Here is a 25,389-nt window from a genome sequence, read left to right as displayed (position 1 = left end):
GCATATAATTCTTATATGTAATGACCAAAAGTAGTTTAGGTCATTACCTAATCCACAAACAAGTTCGCGAAAAATTAATTAATTTGTGCGGATCAAACTGATGGGACTCGAAAAGAAAAAAAATGGTCGTCTTCTCCGATTATACAGTTGGAAGAACGTCAATCATTCAACCTAAATCACTATGCCGCCGACCACTATGATATTGCAAAACACATATGCATATATTTCTTCTTTAACAAATACTTATTAATGAGATTGTTGTTGAGATTTTTTTATGAACAAAACCTAAAAATTAAAACTAAAAAAACAAAACTCTACAACACAATTCATTTATGAATTTTAATGAGGATTTATACCGGATTTGAGTATACTTTAACAAATAAAAATGATTTTGGGAATGTGTGGTTAATCTATGACATGAATGAAGAACATTGTTGAACATGAATGAAGAACATTGTTGAATAATGATGAATTTTTAATTCTAATTTTTGATTATATTTTAATTTTTCGAAAATGATCTTAATAAGATAAAAATAGAATTTAAAAAGCTATAATTACGTATTGTTAAAAAAATACATGTATTTACAATTTAATATACATGTATAATACATTTAGGCTTTTAAAAATAAATAAAAAATTGACCATTCATAATCTGACACATCATCATCTTATGGTGTCATTTTTTGAAAAATGACACCAGTAGAATAATCCCAGAGATCTACCTACTTTATGGAATCACAACGAACACACAAAGCGAATGGAGTACTCAAGTCTTAATTTAGCTCATTAATTTTGCAATTTGTATAGCGCATTAAAACAAAGAGACCCGTTAGCTAACTTGACAGGTCTGTTTCATACAACTAAACAGACCTTATATCTAAAACAACGGGTCTTTTTCTCTCCTAAATTATCAATCTTATCACCTATATAATAGACCCGTTATCACTGACAACGGGTCTTTTTGTCTGCATAAACAGCTAGACCCCCCATGAGAGGGGGTCTCTTAATCAAAGAGACCCCTGAGATAGAGACCCATTCAAAGGCGGTCTGTCATGCATATTTCAACGGGTCTCTTTGCCTTTTTTGTAGTAGTGTGTGCACCTAAATAGATCCGCCAATGCGTATCTAGAACCTTCTGTTATAATGAATGCATAATTTACTCTATAATATGCGGAGTATAACTTTCTCGGTTTTTAAGTTGATGCAACTTATGCAAGTGATATGAGGTAAAAGGAGTATTAAAATTTTGAGTTATTGACATAAGAAAAAAAAAACAATACAATACATGTGAGATATTTTCAAATTGGTCTCAAATCACTCAAAAAATAGTTTTGAAATATAAACCTTCAATAATTTTTATTTAAGCATAATCTTTATAATGTAAGCCAAGTGATATAATAGCGATGTCCACCTAAAATGTTCTTACCCTTTTAAAAATTGTGTGTATATATCAAACGCGTCAACTAAATAGAAACGGAGCAAGTTTTGTACAACGTAAAACCATTTACCATTCCATATTTAGGAAAAATTCTTGATAGTCTACAGACTCTTCACAACTATTACAAATCAACACAAGAAGAAAAATATTCTCATAGAACTAAAGGTGTTCACTCCACATGCGTACAATACTATTATAAAGATGCATTATTGTTTGCCTTCTAAACCAGAAATGCAACATAACAACATATAATGCCAAGTTCCATACAAGTTACATGCTCAAACTCTGTTCACTATGCCTTCTTTATTAACATGTGTGAAGTAAATACATCTCATCGACATCAGCAGAATCCGAATTCGTAGTGAGGTCAATGTGATCATACGTGACCGATCTTAGAAAAGCATTGTCTGTTTCCATGGACGATGTGATCATACTAGAACTTCTTGTTGTCCAACCGTCGGCTTGATCATTTGGTGTAAAAGGTGGCACACAAGATGAATTCCGATACCTTAGCCTTTCTAGTACCATTGTAACTTCTTTCATTGTCGGCCTTTCTAGTCCTGTAGGATACAAACATTGTTTTGCAAGATTAGCAAATTCTACAACATCCTCTTTTTTGCTACCCTCCAAAACCAAAGGATCAAGAATTTCGAACAGAGTGTTATCATTCATTGATGAGATGAAATACATAGCCAAGCTAGTTTCTTCCTCATCTTTGATTTCTTCATCTTCGTCTACTGGTCTTAGTGCACGGATTGGTTTTTGTCCTGTTAGAAGCTCGACCAAAATTACTCCGAAGCTGTAAACATCACTTTTTTCAGAATATTGACCATAATAAAAATATTCAGGATCCAAATAACCAAATGTTCCTTGGACACGAGTAGTCAAATGAGTTTGTTCCACAGAAACTAATCTAGAAATCCCAAAATCCGACAACTTAGCTCCAAACTTGTCATCTAATAGAATGTTGCTAGATTTAATGTCTCTGTGGTAAATTGGTGTTGAAAACTCTGAATGCAAATAAGTGATTGCAGTAGCACTTTCGAAAGCAATTCTCAAGCGCATTTCCCATGAGAATATAAACTCATCAATGGACTTTTGGATGTGTTCTGAAAGAGTCCCATTAGAAATGAACTCATATACTACAAGAGGTATGTCATCTTCTAAACAACATCCAAGAATCTTCACTACATGCCTATGTTCTAAACAACAGCTGCATTCATCATAACAACTATGCTGTTCATATTTCATAGCTGAGACTAACAAAATATTGTCGTTTGATTAAAAAAAATCATGAGTGTAGCAATTATGTTCGAGCTCGATCCCAAATCCGACACAAGAATGAATTGTACGAAGTTAGGCTTTGTTTAATTCACCTTATTTTTACGTATTTCAGAAAAAATAAGTTCAGATCAGATCACATCAGAAAAAATAGGTTAAGATCAGATCACATCAGAAAAAATAAGTTAAGATCAGATCATCGTTTTATGTGCAGTTTTTTTATCGCTAAATATCTTTAATTTAATACTACCTCCGTGTTTTTTTAAGTTTTACAGTTTGACCGGCACATAGTTTTAGGGAGTTTAATTGACTTAAATAAAATAAGAGGTAAGGGGAGTAGTTAGAGTATTAAAAAATTGTAAAAGAAAGATAGTGGGGTTAATAGTTTATTGAAAAGTAATGAATGTGAGAGGAAATATATAATAAAAAAAGTAGTAGTGGGTTTAGGTGGGGACCATGAGAGGAGAGAGATATAATATTTTAATGTAACTTTTTGCCAAAAAGGAAGTGTAACACTTGAAAAAACAAGACTGGAAATTATGAGAAGTGTAACACTTAAAAAAACACGAAGGGAGTAATGAAAAAATTATGAAAATCAAATATTAATAAAATACACATTATTACGAATCTAACAAGACCCACTTGATATATTTTTTCCGTATAGATTATTGTATATTTAAGGTAAAAGTTTGGTAAAATCTAACATTCATCATATCAGATTAGATTAGATAAGCAAAAATAAGGTGAACCAAACAAGCTCTAAGAGTTATCAAATGCTCTTGAACTTCTGCTTTGTTAACAAGTACTTTCTTCCCTTTTTCATAATGTTTCCCATTTACATATTATAAAGTCTTGCTTCAATGAAAATTTGGAAAGAGTGAAAGAATGTAATGAATAAAGTAGAGAGCAATTATCTTACGTGGAGAACTGAGGATTAGAGGAAATATTAACTCAACGGTCCCTGTGACAAAAAAATAGCAGTCATTACAAACTATTAAATACGGATTTAGGCTACACCCGCAAACTACGAGAGAGAGTCCACTTCACAAGTTCAAGAATGTTCCATCCCATAACTATATGACAATAGCAGGTTTAGCCCCTTCGCCTTATAAAGTGTTTCTCTCTCAACTTTTATCAAGATGAGACTCTTACATAGTATGTTATTTGGTAGGATATAGTTCAACACTACCCCTCACATGTAAGGTCCCTTTAACTCTAAAATCACATGATCCAATTCAATTTGGTCCAAAATATTATGTTAAATGACCAATTCAATTAAAAGTTTAAATTGATGGTTAAGACCTACGAATTTGTTTTATATTCTATCACAAACTAGTGAAATTATATTACATATTCAGAAACCTTTTATTACAGCCAAAAGTTGAAAACTTCTTGATAACTTACTTTCACTATCGAATCTTCTATTTGAAGATCCTTGTACCTCTAATTACTCTTTTTTTTCTTAGATAACCTTTTTAATTTAATGAATTGTCAACCAAATTTTTCCTTTTATATATTTCGGGTTAATTTGTTTCAGTATACATAATACGACACACTCTCTCAAAATCTTAATTTAATTCGTTTTCCTACTACTATCAAGACAAAAATTTCACAATTACATCTTTTGAATGTAATGAGTGCACCTATGAAAATGGTTGTTTTAATTATATTTGAGTTTAGTTATGCGTTAGTCAAAGTGTAACACGTGGTACTAATAATAAAAACAGAGGAAGTATGTACATATAAAAAAATTAAAAACTAACCTTACCAGAGTCATCAGAAGTATGGCTAGATTCCCATTCAAGCACAACAGGCACGGCTGCTATCTCGGACAATAACGATGCGTTAGCTTCTAAATATTCCTGGCTAATCAAGAAGGCAGACCTGCAATTTCCAGATATGTTGTTGGTGCTCACACTTATACTGTATTTCTTTATCTCTGCATCTGATTCATAACCGGATGTGGATACAAATTGAGCCTGACAACAGCGATAGCCATTGCATCTATTTTCTCTAACGACTGCTGTAGGTGGATTCAGGGTGCAAACCGAGGCGCATCCAGTAATGATTCCACCCGTCTCATTAAACAATAAGGCGTATCCATCGCATCCCACTGAAGCTAAAACATTCTCCGAGAATGAATATTTGAAGGGAGAGTAGGCGAGGTTGTGGCTTGTCGCAGTACTGTTGTTAAGACTACTGCAAGTAGTAAATGATGAAATGTTAACAGTTACCCTGAGGTAATAATCATAGGATATATTAAGAATCTGGAGGTTGAGTTTCTTTAGAATTGGTTTTAGTTGTGATGAGGAGGAAGAATTACAAGTGACCTCAAAGTAGGGGTCTAAAAAACAGTGATCCGGGCCAATACCAAACGGGTAAGAAATTTTAATATTTCCACACTGATGTTTACAATCTGTATGATTACGTAGCTCACATGGTCTCCATAGACAAGATGATATGATTGCTGACACGAGGAATAATAATGGGTACGAGCTTAAGATTTTCATTTGGTCGGGCCAAATAATGTACCGTTTACTCTGTATTCTCTTCCTTGCCAAATAATTTTTTTTTATCACATAAATTCATCTAATGAGCTACAATATTACTGTGATTGATTCAAAGAAATAAAGGGAGAAAATTGAGTTTGAATTGCTATCAAGATTTCAACTCAATGGTTGATGGGTTTATTGTAGGGGTACGGTACAACTGCGACAATTGAGAGTGAATAGCTATCAACGTGACTGTTTGGCAATTGATTTCCACCTTATATCCACGGAATCAAGCTCCACCATTAGCTGTTTTTCTTTGACTTAGCAACACAAGTGGATAGAAAATCATCACTGGCCTTAAACTCGTTCTTATCATCCTTACTCGAAGTCAAGTCTAAGTAAACTCTACAAGTCTTTACAAACCATGTCTTGTCAATGTCATAGATATTTAAGAGTAGGATAAAATGAAACCAGAATAGCAATTAAAATGAAAATCCCTTACCCATTTGATATTGGTACGAACCACTGTGATTAAAGTGAATTTAAAAAATAGCGATTAAAATGAAAATCCTCAAATCAAACTCATCATCATTTTTTCTTATATTAACAATCATATCATTGTGCTGTTTATCTAAACAACATAGTGATATAGATTGCATACACCGGTGTGGAAGCATTGAAATCCCACTCCCATTTGGTATTGGCCCAAGCCACTGTTTCTCCGACCCCAACTTTGCCGTCTCTTGTAATACATCCTCAAACCAATCAATACCATATCTAAAGAAACTCGACCTCGAGATTGTTGAGGTGGGAAAGTCAAGTGAAACAATAGTACTTAAGTTTCCATCAGTCACAGCCTGTAACGGAGCTGAGTTACATTGGAATAGTCCTGAGTTGGATTTGGATACGTTTGCCTTTTGGCCTACAGAGTCAAATATTTTTGCATCAGTGGGGTGCCATGGATATGCTTTATTCTATAGTGATAAAGGTGACATGGGAGGATGCACCTCCATTTGTGCTATTGATCATCATCAAAGTTTGACGTTTTCAACTGATACGATGAATCAATGTTACGGGCTTAACCATTGCTGCCAAGTAAAATTACCTATTGATTACAGTTATAATATAACTGTGATTGCCGAAAATGGACCAGAGCATTGCAGGTCAGCCTTTTTGATAAGTCAAGAATATTTAGCAAATGTTTCATCCAATGTAACGTCCATGTCTACCTTTCCGGTGAATCTTTTTTGGTATATCGAACGGCACCACTCCTTCATAGGTATAAATTTCGTTTGTTACCTTTTTTTTGGTGCTGAATTTCGTTTGCTATCTTAAATGATGAAATGTTCATTTTTAAGGACATAAACAATCAATTTTATTATTATATGATAATCATGTTCACTTTTAATATACTAAATAATTATTTTTTTTAACATGTTCACTTTTTAATACAAAACTAATGTGTGGCTCGGACGATGCTCCGATTGGTAGTATATACTTGTTTAGTTTAATAATCTACTCCAATTGTTTTGATAGTAAGGCTTATTGGTTTTTGATTTAAGTCTTGATATAAACATTATTTAATTGTCAAACTCAATCATTACATAATGGAAACAAATGGTATAATAAGCCATAGATTAACTTATGTAAGTTAACTACTCCGTATAATTTTGTCGGATAAAAAACACAATTAATAAATAGCTAAGATGGTAAGACTTGTAACTTAAGACTTATTGATTTTGAGTTCAAGTCTTATTAAACTACCTCCAATGGTAGACTCGACTTTGAGTATTGAAATACAAAATGAGTTGTTTTTTACCTTTAATGGTGATACCTAACCTACTTTTCAATTTAGCAACTCATGTGAAGTCTAATTCCCTAATAGTGAGACTCTAAAGTATACTAATGTCACTTTCAATTTATGGCCCACCCAAATCATACTCTAAGTTTTTTTTAGAAAAAAAATAAAATTAAAACTTAAATAAATTACAAAACATATATATCATAATATTGATAAGGACCCACACTTTTTGTCACATGAGACTCAAAATTGAGTGTCTAAACTTAGCAACTTTCTTTTGGAATTGCTATGTTTAAATACCAACTTATCGGTATCCTTTGCAAAAAATACTCTCTCTCTCCTAAAAAAACTCACTCAAGTCTTACAGAGGGTCTTATAAGCACTTTTTAGATGCAAATATAATGCATGTTGTGAAGGTGACATGCTATGTTTATAGTGACATATGACACATATTGCTGACATGTCGAACTTAAAAAAGGCGACACGTAGAACATATTTTGTCTTAGAAACGCTTTTTAATATATAAGTATAAATATAGATGTTGTTTTTTTTACTTTGTGTTCATTTTTTTTTTATTATTGAATGTTCATTTTTTTACGTGTTTATAATTATTATTATTTTTACTAAATGTTCATATTATAAGGGGTGTTACATCTATCCTACCTGCACCAGGGTGCATCTAAGCTAGACTTATTAGGGTTTTCGGCATTAATGAGCAGTGCAAATCAAAGTTTCTCAGGATTTGGGGGCCGATCAACTTATGAGAGTCTGTTGAGGGTTTGGGCTGGGAGTATCTCAGTAAATTTACTTTCTATTCGGATAGAACCCATTGGGGAGGTCTAAACAAGTTTAAATTATGAAAAGAGATTCAGAAACTATAGTATACATTTATACAATTTTATTAAGTACTCTTATGACAATGTTTGATCGTATGTATAAAGCACAAACATGATTTAAATGGTGTACACGAGTAGTGCTAAAATCAAACCAAAACACTAACAAAGTATGGAGGAAACATAATAAGGTTTTTTTTAAAACAAATTTATAAGAGTAACTTATATCGAATAAACTTGTTTTGTGCTATGAGAAAATGAACTACTCCCTTCATTTTTTACAGGCAATTTTCACGGGAATTAATAAACATAAATAAGAAGTAGTAAAAATACATTGTAAAGGTAAATTTACATTGGATATGCAAAAAAAGTAGAGAGAGAAATGTTAGGAACGGAGCAACAGATAAACACAATATCAAGAAGAATAATAAAATAACGAACAAAAAAAAAATACACACACACACAAACACAAGATTTTACGTGGAAACCTCCTCCTCAATAAGGGAAAATACCACGGTCCGGATCTCTATGGACGAGAACAACGTTACTAGTACCAATAATATCGGGAGTACAATGACCACTACTACAATTACAATATTAGATACAATGTATATTAGGATAGTCTACACTAAGTGCCCTTTAACGTTGGTACGTATACTAATCATAAAATACCCCTCACACTAATATTGTGTTTATCTCTCCGTCACTTTCTCCCTCACTACTATAGCTATGCGCTACTTCTTTTGCTAGTATGCTTCTACTTCTCTTACTTACACAATCTCACGGTAGATGGCTACATTATATAGCAAAATACCAATCAAGCTTCCTCTTCAAACCTTAACCTTCCACCAACTTGCCAAATAAATGCAAGTATACAAAGTCAAGGTTTGCTGTAAAACCTTCTGCCATAACTGTACGGGATATACCGGTAGTATCATAATATGCCGGTAAAAGAGTGTCGTGCAGTTTAAAGAAATGGTTAATCATTGAATAATTCATGTCCTTACCGGCATTAGTCTCTACCACGTGGAGAGCTGCTTCTCGGAACGTGGCATGTCCCACTGACACGTGGAGAGCTACTTAGTGCCGCGTAAGCACCTGCTAGTACCAAGGTCGGTGTGCCACTTATCTGTATAGGTGGCACCTGCTTGGTTGCGTTCCTATAAATACCCAAACAAATCCTCATTTCAAAGGTAGAATCTCTCTCTCTCTCTAAAACACTTTCTATCTCTTCTTTCACTTTCTTCTCACAAAGGTACTAACTTTAGCATCGGAGTGGTTATTCCCGGATAACCCCCGGGCTAGCTAATCTGTATTGGCTGTGTAGGTGAGCAATTGGACGGTAAACCATTACCAGCCCTCGACACTGACGGAAGCAGAATCCAGCAGGAACAATTGGCGCTAGAAGGAGGGGATAGTAATAACTTCTATCGTCCAACATGACCTCTCACAGTCATGGAAGGAAGTAAGGGAACTTCAGTACCGGTGCCAGAAGTTGATAACCGGCAATACGATAACAATGTCCTTAATGCTAACACGAATAAAACCATAGTACCAGAAATCATGGTCGAAGATGAAACTCATCTCCTTCACGGTAACACAATGAATAGGCCCATAACACCTAACCGTAGCAGAGCAGTGACCCCAGATCCCTTGGAGGGGTTTACCCCGGAGGAGCTGGAGATAACGGCCAAGGTCATGCGGGCTATGTCTAAGAAAAGAAAGGAAGCCAAGTTAACGGCAGGGGGAATACGGGATAAGGTACCGACAAAGCCGCTGATAGTCAATTTGGAGAGTCAGTTCAACTAGGCGGGACAGCAACAACCGTCAAGAAGTCGTGGCCAAGAGACCACACCAACCGAGCGCCAACTCACACAAGGCACCCAGGTGGGAGATTTAGGTTCTTATCGGCATGAGATCTCTAGTGGCCCGGAAAGGCGGGCAGTCAGGGCAATCATCAGGCCCAGAATATCTCCGTTCACACAAGAGGTACTCGACCAGCAAATGGAGAAAATAAAGATGTCGTCCTGTACGTATGACGGTAAGGGGGATCCAAAGCGGTATGTGGCCGCGTTTGAGAGTCATATGTTGCTGTATACAGACAACGATGCTGTGTGGTGTAAAGTTTTCCCTACGACTCTTACCGGCGCATCCTCGGATTGGTTCTCCAACTTAGAGCCGGGATCAATTGACTGCTTTGAGACCCTGGTGGAGTTGTTCACAGGTCAGTACATAAGTAATAGTGCGAGACAAAGGACATCTGGCGAGCTCATGGCTATTCAACAACGAAAGGATGAGTCGCTCAAAGATTTCATTAGACGCTTCAATAATGAGGCTAACACTATACCAAAATTGCAGCAAGAGATTGTCGTGATGGCATTTATGAATGGGCTAGGTGACAACGACTTCAAAAAATATATGTCACGGAAGTGTTTCCCAAACTTAGGGGTAGCATTTGCCAAAGCTCACGAATACATAAAAAGTGAGGAGCTGCTAAAAACGAGCCGTCAAATATCGTCGGTAGAGCCCTCCAGAAGGCAAGGTGATAATAGCTCGAATTCCCAGATGGGTGGGGTAAGCAGGCGCTGCCGCAAGGCCAGCAGTGATCCGGAAGGCCGACAAGGGGATTGGGTCGTTACAGTATAGTTATACGCAGTTAAACACCCCGAGAGCGGCAATATATTCAATAAACCAGAATAGAGAAGATTGGAGTCGACCAGCACCGATGATAACGAAGGGCCGGGACGTGAAGAAATATTGCATGTTTCACAGAGATGTTGGTCATTACACCGAAGAATGTGTTCAGCTAAAAGAGAACATTGAGGATCTTATAAGGAAGGGACGATTATCCCAGTATCGTACTCAGGCAGGTCCCAGCCGACAGCAAAATTCACAGCCTAGGCAAACCGAGTACCGAAAGCAGGGGGAACAGTCAATGCAAGATGATACTTACAGGCAGAATCATGCGGAAACATCCAGACAGGGAGGTAATCCGACAGGACGTAAAATAACAATCGACGTTATTACGGGAGGGCCGGTATACAGAGGTTCCGTAAGCGGGGCCAAGAAGAGTTTGTCGGAATACCGGCACCTAGTGAACGCTTTGAGCGTAGAGGAACGACCTCGGCCTTCTTCCATACTTTCGATATCTTTTTCGGAGGAGGATGCTAAGGGAATAGTTTACCCTCATGATGATCCGTTAGTGCTGATACTGACGGTAAATGGAGCAGATATCAAACGGGCACTCGTTGACGGCGAAAGTTCCGCAAATATTCTGTTTGCTAGGGCTTTTGATGCCATGAGGATTGGCCGAAAATACTTGACGCCAGTGTCCTATCCCGTGATAGGCTTCAACGAATCGACGGTACGACCTGAAGGTAGCATTGTTCTTCAGGTTCGAATGGGAGAGGGTCCGGCAGTAAGAGATGTCATGGAAGAGTTTTTGGTGATTGATGTGACATCCGCTTACAACGCCATTGTCGTTAGGCCTTTAATTCATGACATGCAAGTTGTGGTGTCAACGTACCACTTAACCATGGTATATGTATCCAACGCGGGAACAACAGAGCGCGTACGGGGTAGTCAGACTATGGCAAGGGAGTGTTATGTATCGGCACTGAAGCAACCGGGCCGACAGCCAGCTGGTGAACGGACACCAGCCAAGCGAGAACGAATTCCTTCCACGCATGACTTGGCTATGGAAAATTTTGATACTAGGCCGATAACTGCTCCACGTCCTTCCCCGGGAGGCGAGACTGTCGAGATCGAGTTGCAGCCCGGAGTGCCCGCTAGGGTAGTGCGTGTGGGATCCGATATGGATGTCGACACGCACTGCCATTTGGTGGAATTGTTGCGAAAAAGTGCTGACGTATTCGCTTTCTCGGCGGACGAGATGCCCGGGATACATCCCGACGCCATAGTGCACAAGCTCAATGTCGACAAGAGAGCAAGACCTGTTCGACAGAAAAAAAGGAACTTTTCAACAGAGAAAATGGAGGCTATTCAATCAGAGGTGAACAAACTGCTAGCGGCCGGTTTTATCGAACCCTGCACATATCCCGAATGGTTAGCGAATGTGGTCATGGTAAAGAAGCCGTCAGGGAAGTGGAGAATGTACGTGGACTTTACGGACTTGAACAGAGCCTGTCCGAAAGATTGCTATCCTTTGCCGAGGATAGATAGATTGGTAGATTCAACTTCCGGTCACGCGCTTCTAAGCTTCATGGACGCTTTCTCTGGGTATCACCAGGTCAGCTTATATGAGCCGGATCGAACCAAGGCGGCATTCATTACCGATTCCAGAGTTTTTTGTTACAGGGCTATGCTGTTTGGATTGAGAAATGCAGGGGCCACATATCAGAAACTGGTAGACAAGGTATTTGCGAACCAGAAAGGAAGGAATGTAGAAGTGTACGTGGACGATTCAATTGTGAAAAGTCGTTTGGCTACGGATCACGTCGCTGATTTGAGAGAAACTTTTGAAACCCTTCGAAGCTACCGGATGAAGTTAAACCCGGAGAAATGTGTGTTCGGCATCCGATCAGGAAAGTTTCTCGGTTTCATGGTGAGCGAAAGGGGTATAGACGCTAACCCTGATAAGATTGAAGCGATTCTTAGCTTGCCAGAACCAAAGTGTATAAAAGATGTACAAAAGCTCACCGGTCAAATGGCTGCGTTAACAAGATTCATCAGCAAGTCAGCTGATAAAGCCCTACCATTCTTTGTAATTTTGCGACAAAACAAGCTGTTTGAATAGGGGAAGGACCAATCTAAGGCGTTCCAGGCTGTGAAAAGTCATTTGAGGTCCTTACCCACCATCGTAAGGCCGGAACAAGGAGAAACGTTACAGCTTTATATCTCGGCCTCAGCAAAGACGCTAGCAGCGGTGCTCCTAGTAGAGCGGCAAAAGATCCAACTGCCAATTTACTTCGTGAGCCACGTTTTAAATGCTTCCGAGAGAAGGTATCCGGTAGTAGAGAAGATCGCGTATGCGGTAGTTGTGGCTGCACGAAAATTGCGTCCTTTCTTTGATGCGCATGCAATTGATATCTTAATGAATCAGCTGTTAGAGAAATCTTTGCAAAAGATGGAAACGTCTAGCCGTTTGCTTAAATGGGCGATTGAATTATCTGAATATGTTATTACATATAAGCCAAGGGTATCAATCAAAGCCCAGGCTTTGTCTGACTTCATTGTCGAAATGTCATATTATGAAGAGGAGGATGATGTCGGCACATGGAAGGTATCAGTTGACGGTTCATCTGCTTCAACCGGCTCAGGGGCTGGGGTAATTATGATCTCTCCCCAGGGAGATGTGTTCGAGTATGCCGTTAAGTTCAAGTTTAAAGCCTCGAACAATGAGGCAGAATATGAAGCAGCGTTAGCAGGGATACAACTGTGCATATCTGCGGAAGCAAAGCGTATTGAGATGACAACTGACTCTCAATTAGTGGCAAATCAGTTTAACGGCACTTACGAAACTCGAGAGCCAAGTATGACGGCATATTTGGTAAAACTCAAGAGTGTTACTTCTGGTCTAGAATACTTCGAAATCAAGTTGGTTCCTCGGGGAATGAACACACAGGCAGACGCCTTGGCTAAACTCGCAAGTTCAAGCTTCAATGACTTGGAAAGGACAGTTATGGTGGAGGTTTTGAAAGAAAGAAGTATTGACGAACAATCTCCTAAAGACGTATGTTGCACGACTGCAGGACGCGAATGGTATGATGATATCTTGGATTACAAGGTACATAATGTTCTTCCTGCCGACAAGGCGGAGGCAAGAAAGGTTCAGAAAGACAGTGTCTGGTTTATCATGTTCCAAGGCTTGTTGTATAAGCGGGGGTTTTCATTACCGCTACGAAGGTGTATAACGGCTTATGTGTCGGCAAGGTTGATAGAAGAAATACACGAGGGTGATTGCGGTAATCATGCCGGGGGTCGGTCAATGTCCTTGGAAGCAATGAAACGGGGCTACTATTGGCCGACAATGAATGCGGATACCATGGAATATGCTAAAAAATGTGACAAATGCTAGAAGTACGGGCCGGTGATTAACCAACCTCCAAATGATTTAACACCCATTCTTAACCCAATCCCATTTGCTCAGTGGGGGATGGACATTATTGGGCCGTTTACGTCAGCAACAGGTGGCCGTAATTTCTTGATTGTGGGGATAGACTACTTCACCAAATGGATAGAAGCAGAGCCGGTAGCCAAGATTACAGCGAGTGAGGTAAAGAAGTTTATCTGGAAAAGCATCTTTACGCGGTTCGGATTGCCGACAGCGATGGTGTTTGATCACGGTTCACAATTTGATTGCAGCCCGGTAAAAGACTTTTTAAGCATATACAAAGTCAAGTTTGCGTATGCGGCGGTATGTCACCCGCAGTCAAACGGCCAAGCTGAGGCCGCTAACAAGCAGATACTAGGAGCAATTAAGAAAAAGGTAGAAGACGCTAAAGGCTTGTGGACAGATCTGATACCTGAAATTTTATGGGCAAATCGTACGACAACAAGGGAAACAACGGGGGAATCTCCTTTTAACCTCGCTTTCGGCTCAGAGGCTGTGGTTCCGGTGGAAGTGGGATTACCTTCTTTTCGGGTACAACACTTCTGCGAAAGTCAAAATGATTTGCTGCTTCGACAGCAATTGGATTTCCTACCGGAAGTAAGGTTGACAGCTGCCATAAAGTCTGCGGCATACAAAAACCGAATGAGACATGCTTATAATCGGCGCGTCAATTATTGGCCCATGGAAGATGGTGATTTAGTTCTGCGTAGAACAGCCGCGACCGGTAAAGGGAACGCAGAGGGTAAATTCACTGCAACTTGGGAGGGGCCTTACCAAATATATGAAACACTTAGGCAAGGGTCTTATAGGCTAATGACCCTTGAAGGTGTTCCCCTGAAGAATGTTTGGAACGCTAGTGTGTTAAAGAAATATTTCATGTGAAACGTAAATATGTTCTATTTTATGTATCTATTTGATGACATGTTGTCACACGTATGTTAACGGCATTTGCTAGTATTGTAATCTATTTCAACACTTATAAAATACAATCGTATTACCTACTTTTGATACGATCTGATCACAGCCTAGCTAGTTGACTCGGTCGTTCAAGTGAGGGAATATAAAAAATATATAATAATAATAATAATAATGGACCTCAAGGGGAGTTGAAAGTGCGGTCTGATCCACTGCCTTTGCTCAGCCTGACAAAGGTTGGATACTTTATCTCGATATGTTTTATATCCGATATTCAGCACAGGCATTCCAGAGTTTTCCCAGAATTTGTTTACGAATAAATGCTGCCGAAAAACTCGGGGAGTATTATTGGTAGGGTATATCTTGGAAATACTGATAATAAAGTATTATTGGTAAGATGTATTATTGGTAGGGTATATCTTAGAAATACCGATAATAAAGTATTATTGGTAAGATGTATTTTGAAAATACCGATAACAAGGTTGAATGCATTCTTGGGTCTTCCAAAAATTTTAAATCGCAAATAAAATACCAAGAAGTGTAATTTTGAAAGCCGAAAACGTAAATTCATGTTAAAAATCAAGGAGTAACTCCTTGTTAAACTCGGGGAGTATTATTGGTAGGGTATATCTTGGAAATACCGATAATAAAGTATTATTGGTAAGATGTATTATTGGTAGGGTATATCTTAGAAATACCGATAATAAAGTATTATTGGTAAGATGTATTTTGAAAATACCGATAACAAGGTTGAATGCATTCTTGGGTCTTCCAAAAATTTTAAATCGCAAATAAAATACCAAGAAGTGTAATTTTGAAATCCGAAAACGTAAATTCATGTTAAAAATCAAGGAGTAACTAAAACGCGATTCAAGGAGGACAATCATTAAATGTTAGTTAAAAGGTAAAATAACGACCATAGCATAAACAAAATAATTACGGCTGTAAGGATTACGGTAATGATTGAAAGAAATAAATTGTACCGAGTACATACATACGCAAATAAAATGTTTAAAATGATTGAAAGAAAAAATATGACATAATACAGACGGATATAATTGTTTGAAGCATAAACAGAATATTACAGCCCAGAGATGACTGCCCTCCTGATTAATTCTTGTCGGTCTCCTTGGTTGATTCACCCGCGTTAACAGGCTCTTTTTCAACTTCTTTACTGGAGGGACCGGCAGACCCATCTTTATCAGCATGAGTGGCAATAGGGCTACTGATAAGGGCGTCATCAAACTCCGCTTCCGGCAACTCGCGTGGGTCTAAGTTGGTTATCACAGCATGCGGGGGGAGCTCGTCAAAGTACTCACTCTCATAGCTGGTAGGAGAGTGGTTCCTTTCCTCGTTAAAGGCCTTCTCGACGGCCTGCCGTTTCGTTGAATCCCACCCCTCCGCTTTGCACACACAGCGATGCGCAGAGACCCAACCGGCAGTGTACCGGTCAACCAGCAAGTTGGCATAGAGGTCGGTCTGCAGGAACCGATTAACGGCTCGGCGCCTGATTCCCGGCTTGTCGCGCTCCATCTCCTCAACTTGGCTGGCCAGCTTTGCCTTAGCATCCCTCTCGTCCTTCAGGCTCTGCTCAAGGCTGGCTATCTTCTTTTATAGCAGCTCCTGATCCGTCAGCTTCCTGTTTAGCTCGGACACTTGCTTTTGCAAAGTCTTCACACGTCGGATTTAACCTTGTCGCGCTCTTTGACGACGAGCTTACAAGCGTCGTCAACCTTCTTCACCTTGGTCTCAGCATTATCGGCGACGCGCTGATAATGCTGGTACATGTGTACCACCTCGACAGCAGAGTTGACAGTCTAGTAGACGATAACAGACATTGCCGTTAATAAATATAAACAGCAATATAGAGAACACAAATATGTTACGCAGATAAGATACATATCTAGCAGGTAAGAATGCTATATTACCCGGAGCATGTTGTTCATTAGCTAACCGCAGGGAGCAGCAGCTCGGTTGACAGGCCTGTCGGCTGACGTCGCTAGGTCCTTGAGTACCCTCCACCCCATGCTTCCGCCGGTCGCAGGGTCGTCACAGAGAACAGACTCTCCGCGATTGACGTTGATCCGGGGGTGTCATGGGTCACCGGCAGCACCAGAGGGCACAGCGAGCCCGTCAATGACTTCTGTCAGGATTCTGACGTGAGGAATCTCGATAAAATTAGTGACGCCAGCTGGGACGAAAGCATTCTGCCTTAGGCCGCCAGTGCGCCCCGAGATGGTTGTCGTCTCCTTGCTTGGGGGCTTTTCGATGCAGGCCATCTGGCCGGTTCTGACCTCGGAGCTGACCCCAAGACTTTTTGGATCTCTTAGGGTGACCGTCAGCTTCTTTGCCGGTTGGGGTTCGGTCTCGTCCTCTAGGTTGACGACTCTGTTGCTTATGTTGCTTATGTGCCGACTCTAGACGGAGAGGGGTCGTATTGCCATCATGTCTTTTCTGTTGCTTATGTGGCTCTTGGTCGGAGGGCTCGGAAATCCTCTTAGGCGCATTCCCGCCACCCCTTTTCACAGCTAGGGTGCGGGGCTTAGTAGTGCGCTCGGTAGGGGCCATATCCTGTCGCCTTTTTCTTTTTTTTGTGGACGCTCTGGTAGCGAAAGAGAGCAGGGTGTCGTATGACTTCTTTGGCCGATCCGGGCACTGGTGCTTCACTCTCCCGTCAGAATGCAACCCTAATCGGCTAAAGTCAAGCTTGTCAAGACCTGGTGAAAGGCAAACCGATAATAAACGTCAATAAACCGATATGGTAAAGGTAAGCTTGGGCGTAAAAAAAAAAAAAAAAAAAAAAAAAAAAAAAAAAAAAAAAAAAAGGCAGGTACGAGAATAAGCAGACAACTTATTTAGAAATCACGAATACGGTGAAGGTAAATATAAGCAAATTTACATAATACTTAAATTCATCCATACCAAAAGCATCGGTATGGCAGAGACCGACATGAGAAAGAGGGGCGTTGCCCAGTATATAATTACAATGGGGCAACCACACCCCCGGAACGACTTTATTCTTCTTACCAGCCCTAACATATGTACAATTAAACCATTTAAAAGCCTTTTTCTCCATCGGTCCTAACTTTCTCGACCGTATGGTCTCAAACATGCTGTGTGGGTGATGAAACGTCCTACGGACGGTAAAATCGTCAGGCACACTCATAAAGTAAAACTCATTCTTCCAGTTCTTGCAACTGGTCAATTTCGGCCACACCGTACATTTACCGGGAGCGGTAAAAAGGGACCACCATCCTGGTGACTGACTATCTCTTTTTATCCAATGTAACCTCCAAAATAAGTTCAGGGTAAGGGGAAAGTCCATAAAAATCATAACCCAGACAAGAGAGACAATATTTCGGATGGTCGGAGGCGTTAACTGTGCAATTGCAATGTTCCAAGCCCTGAATATTTTTTCGATATAATGATGGAGTGGAAACCGTAAACCAAACTCTAAATGCTTTGCATACACAACAATGTGGCCGGCAGAACAGCCCAAAGTCGTTTGACCGTTATCCGGTAGTCTCAGTTCGTAACCGTCCGGGAGACGGTAGAAGCGTTTTCCATGTTGACAATAATCTTTTTCGGTGGCGGTTTGCAACCATACCGGATCCACAACTGCCTCAGTTATTTCATAGCCGCTAGGAATTTCTTGAGGTTCTAGATACTTCGGATCATCTTGATCCGAGTCATATTCCTCGTCGAGACGTTCCTCTTCTGCAATCTGAGCAGCAAGGTTGAAATCTGTAACAATTTCTTCATCGATCTCGTCATTTTCTTCCTCTTCACCTTCTCCCTACTCACCCTCTTCTGACCCACCTGCATCGTCTTCATTACCGATGCTTTCACCCCCGCTTTCCTGCCGCTCTAGGCTATCTTTGACTGACCGGATATCCTCTTCTCGGATATCCGAAACCTCAGGCTCAGGGTCAACCATTTCTTCATCAACAGAGGGTCTACTGCTTTCACCAACCTCACGTTGGTAACTTGTATGTTTTGTTCTCGGCATCTTGTCAATATTAGTGCCGTATATAAATCCAAATTTGACCGTAAATGATATTGAACGCTAATAGGCTCAACATCGACAATCTCTATGTCCTCTGCAATATCGGGGTTGGGAGGACGTAAAGCCTTCTCGGCGTCAGCCAGAAACTTATGACGGTAATAAGCTTCTCTTTCTTCTATAGAAGTTAAGGGTGTACACAGTTCAGCCTCATTGGCTTTACTCATATTTGCATGCATTCCAGAACCAGACAGTCACAAATAATGAAATAAACGCAAAATCTACCTAACCACAAACCAGTGAGAAATCGAAAAGAAAGTTAGGGTTTTTTACCTCTTTTTGAACTCAACTCTTGAAGCGTAACTCGGAAATTAAGTGTCCTTTGTTTACAAACACCCGTCACAATACAACTGAACAAACCCTTGACAAATTGAGCCTTGAATTGCAGAAATGTGTAAGCGCAGTACGAACGAAGTGAAGTAGAAATTTTTCGAAATTTTTTCGCAAAGGAAATGAAGGGTCAAAGTGCGAAATAAGCTATTTATACTGTCCAAATGAAGCGGTTGATGTGACATTTACTGCATGCAATCCAACGGCTGTGATAAAACACCTTTTCAAAATTAACCTACTTCGATGACTGGCACGTGCCCCATTACTTTATTACATTTTCCCGCCAAATCCTGGGGGATAAATTTTTAAATAAACAACAAATCGTTTTATCTCCTATTTTCGGTTTCATATTTAATTCACAATAACCATGTCGGCATTTTTTCCATGCTTTATTGAGCAAAATACTACCGTCAATTTGCTCACTTGGGGGGCAAATCGTAGATTTTTTTCTTGTTGATTTATTGAACAAAGTTACTACCGTCAATTTGCTCACTTGGGGGGCAAATCGTAGATTTTTTCTTGTTGATTTATTGAACAAAGTTACTACCGTCAATTTGCTCACTTGGGGGGCAAATCGTAGATTTTTTCTTGTTGATTTATTGAACAAAGTTACTACCGTCAATTTGCTCACTTGGGGGGCAAATCGTAGATTTTTTCTTGTTGATTTATTGACCAAAGTTACTACCGCCAATTAGCTCACTTGGGGAGCAAATCGTAGATTTTCTTTTCGTTTTCTAAGCATGCTTGTATGCTGCATTGTACATACCACCACCGTGTTCCATCACAAGTGAGCACGTCAGTTTTACTAACGTCCTCACTTGGGGGGCTAGTTGTACGGGATATACCGGTAGTATCATAATATGTCGGTAAAAGAGTGTCGTTCAGTTTAAAGAAATGGTTAATCATTGAACAATTCATGTCCTTACCGGCATTAGTCTCTACCACGTGGAGAGCTGCTTCTCGGAACGTGGCATGTCCCACTGACACGTGGAGAGCTGCTTAGTGCCGCGTAAGCACCTGCTAGTACCAAGGTCGGTGTGCCACCTATCTGTATAGGTGGCACCTGCTTGGTTGCGTTCCTATAAATACCCAAACAAATCCTCATTTCAAAGGTAGAATCTCTCTCTCTCTCTAAAACACTTTCTATCTCTTCTTTCACTTTCTTCTCACAAAGGTACTAACTTTAGCATCGGAGTGGTTATTCCTGGATAACCCCCGGGCTAGCTAATCTGTATTGGCTGTGTAGGTGAGCAATTGGACGGTAAACCATTACCAGCCCTCAGACACTGACGGAAGCAGAATCCAGCAGGAACAACAACCACATTACAATTGGACTTTAAAGTCCCCTAATTTACTACTACTCCACCGTAACTACATGCATGCATTCACCTTTTTTTTTTTTTTAATCTTTCTTACATTATTATTATTACTACTACTAATAATAATACTTATTTAAATGTGTGATTTAGAGAGATTAACCCAACAAGAAAGTGATAAAAGCACATGAAAAAACAAAATTTACATGGAAAAGTTAAATTTGAACAAATATTGTTGTAAATTGGAGGAGATTTTGGTAAAAAAATTAATATTATGGTACTTGAAAAAAACAAATAAGACTTAAAATTAGCCATAAGAGATTATCAATAGGGGACGGAGGGAGTATAATAATAAAACCAATTTCACTTATATTATGAACCAATTTAGTATAAATTTTTGTGACAATAAATTGGTACGAATAATAATATCCTCCTGATATTATTACAAGTGTTTGGTAGTAAGCTTATTGAAAGAGCCTATTCCACTAAATAAACTCTTTTTGAAAAAGCTCATTTTAGGAACTTTTTCAATTAGCTTATTCATTAATTATTGTGAAATGACACTTATAACCTCATTTAATTTAAAATCCTATCTAAACTACCTACCCCACCATTGGCGGATGTATTTGGCTCTAAAGGGGAGCACTTGCATCACCATTTTGCAAAAATTAAATGAAATTCATGGGTCATGTATAATCTGTAATATTTATTCTAATAGTTTTTGCTCTCCCATTTTCATAACTTGATCTTCTAAATGACAAAACCAATACATTCTAAATATTTAGGCCCTATTATTTTAAATTTTCATCTTATTTTTGCTACGCTTAAATTATTCTTATTGAACTAAAAGTAATACGGCGTTGTAATTTTTACAAAAAAAAAATAACATTTTATTCATTTTTTATCCATATAAAATTAACTACTCGATATATTGCAATGTTTGTAATGTTTTAACTTTTAAGACTATTTACATCGCCTTTTGTAACCACAAATTGTGATTTATACGTAAGGAAAAAATAGGTATCTGTTTTTTTTTTTTAAAGATTCGTACTAATACAAAAGGGACGGAGGATGTATGTAAATGAAATATAGAACTAACAAGTAAAATACATTTTCTTTTTTTGCGCTATAAAGTTTAAAATTTTTGCACCCCCATTTTGAAATTTCTAGATCCGCCACTATACCCCACAATTAGCTTATTGGTCATTTTACATACTCAATCACCTTTAAGCTATCAGCTATTTATCAAACACTTTTATATAATCAGTTAATACAATAAGTTAGTCAAATCAGTTAATAAAATCAGCTAGTCAAAATCAGCTAACTCAATCAATTTCATCTTTCAGCTTTCTCCCGAACAGAGCCCTTATTTTTCCCCCTTGGTCTCTTATTTTTTACCTCAATTTCTTTTAGTCCATTATGGTAACAAAACTTTTGTTTTTGATTGACAGAAACTAATTTTGCCGAATTCACCCGCATACTCTTGCCAAGTAAGTTTTAATTTTGCTCTTAAAGTACGAGAATTATTTTTATAGTTCAACATTTTGTACTGGGCATCTCCTATAAGGGGGAAATTCTAGTTAATATTCTTGATTGCTATAATTGTTAATCTAAAGGCTGTATCGGTATCTCATCCTAATAAGTGCAGGATGCAAATGTAAATTACTTGCCGTGGCATGGCCAAACACACATGGTGTCGGTGAGTAAGCAGCCATGTAATCCAGATGGGGTTCAAATAGGAGTTAACGCCACTTAGGCCATGTTTAATTCACCTTAATTTTGCTGAATTGAAATTATTTTTAGTGAACTGAACTTATTTTTACTGAACTGAACTTAATTTTACTGAAATTAAATTATTTTTACTGATTTTCTATTATAATTCTTCTTTGAGAAAATTGAATTTCACTGAACTGAATTTATTTTTACTGAACTGAAATTAATTTTACTGACTTGAAATTAATTTTATTGAACTGAACTTATTTTTACTGAACTGAAATTATTTTTACTTAATATTATTTTTTTAACTGAAATTATTTTTACTTAATATTATTTTTTTAAGGTGAAGAGAACAGGACCTTAGTAACATTCAATGCAACTTCAATGAAAATAGTATCTCTCCTTCCTCTTTAGGTAATTTTCAAAATTGCAGCCCCCTGTTTTTGGTACTACTAGAACCTCAGTTTTTTTTTTTTTTTTTTTTTTTTTTTTTTTTGTAATACTTGAAATCTCAATTACTAAAATACAAAATATTATCCATAATTTGGAAGAAACATTCACAATGAAATAAATTGATTTGGGTAAAAGGAAGCGTCCGATTATTGAAGACAATGAAGGGGAAATCAATGTAGATCAACAAAATGCAAGTAGTCAAAGTTTATAAATAATTCAAACAGTTAAATTATCAGACTTGGTAGGGAAGAAATATCAGTTATTACAGACAAATATTTGAATGGGCTCAAAACCACCAACCACCTACAATTAAAGTTTCACTTAATACTCAGATTCACCGTTAAGTAACTCCAACACTTACTAACGAAGTTACTGAATAAAACCAGCGGATTTAAAACGAAACGCAAGCCTACGTGTAGCTTCTTCCTGCTGACTCATCAACACCCCCTAACACGAACTGCTGATATTTCGTCAAAGATTAACATATTATAGCAATCAAGAAGATTAACTGGGCATCCCCTTTTTTTATGTAGTGTTTGGAAAATTAGTTATATGAGTCGTCACACGACCTTGAAATTTGCAGTTGCAGCAGTTACAGTTACAATTATATTGACGTGCTACTTTATTGGCCAATGTTGGTGGTGCAAAACCCAAAAAAGAAGAAAGGAAACTAAGCTTAAAAGGAAATACTTCAAAGGAAGATTAGAAGAACAAAGGTTAAACCATGAAGAAGCCAAGAAAACCAGACTCTTCACAAAAAATGAGCTAAAGAAAGCAACAGACAACTTCAACGAAAACCGCGTGATTGGTAAAGGGGGGCAAGGTACGGTGTACAAAGGTATGCTAAGTGATGGGAAACTTATTGCCGTCAAAAGAGCAAGGTCATTGAGTGAGAGCCATTGGAAGGAGTTCATAAATGAGGTAATTGTTCTCTCACAAGTCAACCATAGAAATGTAGTTAAGTTGCTTGGATGTTGCTTGGAAACTAAAATTTTACATTTAGTTTACGAGTTCATCCCCAATGGAACTCTTTCGGAATTCATTCATAGTCCTAATGAAGAGTTTCGAGTAACTTGGGAAATTCGACTAAGAATTGCATCTGAAGTTGCCGGGGCTATTGCTTATCTTCATTCATCGTCTTCAACTCCTATCTATCACAGAGATATTAAATCATGTAATATACTCTTGGATCACAAGTACACGGCCAAAGTTTGTGATTTTGGAATTTCGAGATCAATTAGTATGGATCAAACTCACTTAACAACTTGTGTACGTGGGACATTTGGGTATCTTGATCCGCAATACTTTCGTGTTCAAGGCAGTTTACTGAAAAGAGTGATGTTTATAGCTTTGGAGTCGTTCTGGTTGAAATATTAACAGGACAGAAGCCAATTCGTGTGACTTCAGACTATGCAACGAGTTTGGTGATGCAGTTTGTCGAAACAGGGGATTCTGCTTTATATGAAATGTTGGATCCTATAATCTTAGAAAGTAGCAATATGACTGAAGACATAATGGTGGCTGTAAGTCTTGCAAAGCGTTGTCTGCACCCTGAAGGAGCTGTAAGGCCAACCATGATGCAAGTCGCCATGGAACTAGCGTGTTTGAGCAAAAAGGTACACGCTAAAGTCGTTGTTTCATCAGAAGAAAACACATCAGATCTAAGTCAAGAGTTATTTTCTACAAAAACACAACTAGACGAACCATGCTCCTTTTGAATCCATTTTAGTTTATATGTAGTCTGATATATCTAAAGGTGTGGAACTTATGGTTTGTAAAATATTCTCTATGCATGGTTTATCACATTGGAGCATATGTGCCTGAACAATATGCTTCTTATCTTTTCATCGGATCAACTTACAAATTGATTGAAACTTACACTTTGCAATAAAATGTAGAAGCTAAAATACATACTTATTAGCCTACCAACTCAATTGGCAATGAAATTCAGTTACTATTAGAAATATGGCATTTACGGTGTGTTTTGATAGAAGGAAATGGAAGGAAAAGAAGGGGAGGGGAGAGATGTGATGTCTTTCATTTGGATAACAAATGAGGAAGTAAGGGAATTGGAGGGGAGAGAAATGGAGGGATTAAATTATAGGAAAATAATCCCTCTAACAATGGAGAGATTTGGAAGGAAAACTCACCATTCTTCTCTCCCCTCCCTTTCCCTCCCCTCCTCTTCTCCTCCCTCCCCTTCTTTTCCTCCCTCTAATGTTATCCAAACTCACTGTTAGTTACATGCCAAGAAGAGCATATCTAGTTCATCCCACTCTATTTTACTAACATATCTTTTGGCTAACCGAGTAACCACCTTTTATAATGTTTATCTTTTTTATTAATCTTGAACACATTAACAACCTTGTAATAACATTAATTTTAATTATATTTTGGTACTAGTCAGATAAACCCTTAATATTTTCTGAACTTGTGAAACGTAAATCTGAGTTGGCATTTTAACCTTAAAATAAAAGGTTAAAACATGAGGTATATAATTGTGTCAACTCATCAATACTATACTCCAGTTTACATAATATGGAGTACTATACACTCCATTAAATAAATTACATTTCTTTCAACTCAATTAAAAGTTAAAACACAATCCATACTTCCTTTATCTTCTAACTCAATTTAAACCCACTTTATAGTCTATACTCCAGGTGGCATGTGCGATA

At 38.3% G+C, this 25,389-nt stretch overlaps 1 protein-coding gene and 1 pseudogene across 2 annotated transcripts; one reads left to right on the top strand and one right to left on the bottom strand.

Moving 5' to 3' along the window:
- Positions 1-1,559: 1,559 nt before the first annotated feature.
- Positions 1,560-5,427, bottom strand: LOC145640472 (wall-associated receptor kinase-like 5). Its single transcript, XM_081691746.1, has 3 exons — positions 4,488-5,427; positions 3,639-3,680; positions 1,560-2,703 (listed from the first exon to the last, which is right to left on the bottom strand). Exons 1-3 carry the CDS (start codon positions 5,227-5,229, stop codon positions 1,745-1,747), a joined length of 1,743 nt encoding a protein of 580 aa, XP_081547872.1. The 5' UTR covers positions 5,230-5,427; the 3' UTR covers positions 1,560-1,744.
- Positions 5,428-5,661: 234 nt separating this feature from the next.
- On the top strand, positions 5,662-24,640 carry LOC145639164 (wall-associated receptor kinase-like 1; annotated as a pseudogene). The gene is made up of 3 exons (XR_014114845.1): positions 5,662-6,490; positions 21,994-22,032; positions 23,295-24,640. The product of XR_014114845.1 is annotated as a wall-associated receptor kinase-like 1 (transcript).
- Positions 24,641-25,389: the final 749 nt, after the last annotated feature.

Source organism: Chenopodium album, chromosome 7 (genome assembly GCF_948465745.1).
Source record: "Chenopodium album chromosome 7, dcCheAlbu1.1, whole genome shotgun sequence".
Lineage (NCBI taxonomy): Eukaryota > Viridiplantae > Streptophyta > Magnoliopsida > Caryophyllales > Amaranthaceae > Chenopodium > Chenopodium album.
The sequence above is the reverse complement of the archived record's forward strand: the minus strand, read 5'-3'. Positions and strand labels throughout refer to the sequence as shown.

What these genes read in the sequence shown, in the direction of transcription:
- LOC145640472 (XM_081691746.1), bottom strand. Translation starts at nt 5,229, where the DNA reads ATGAAAATCTTAAGCTCGTACCCATTATTATTCCTCGTGTCAGCAATC. An exon ending in CCATACTTCTGATGACTCTG is followed by an intron (nt 3,681 to 4,487) that starts GTAAGGTTAGTT and finishes TTTTTGTCACAG; the next exon opens with GGACCGTTGAGTTAATATTT. An exon ending in TCTAATCCTCAGTTCTCCAC is followed by an intron (nt 2,704 to 3,638) that starts GTAAGATAATTG and finishes ACGACAATATTT; the next exon opens with TGTTAGTCTCAGCTATGAAA.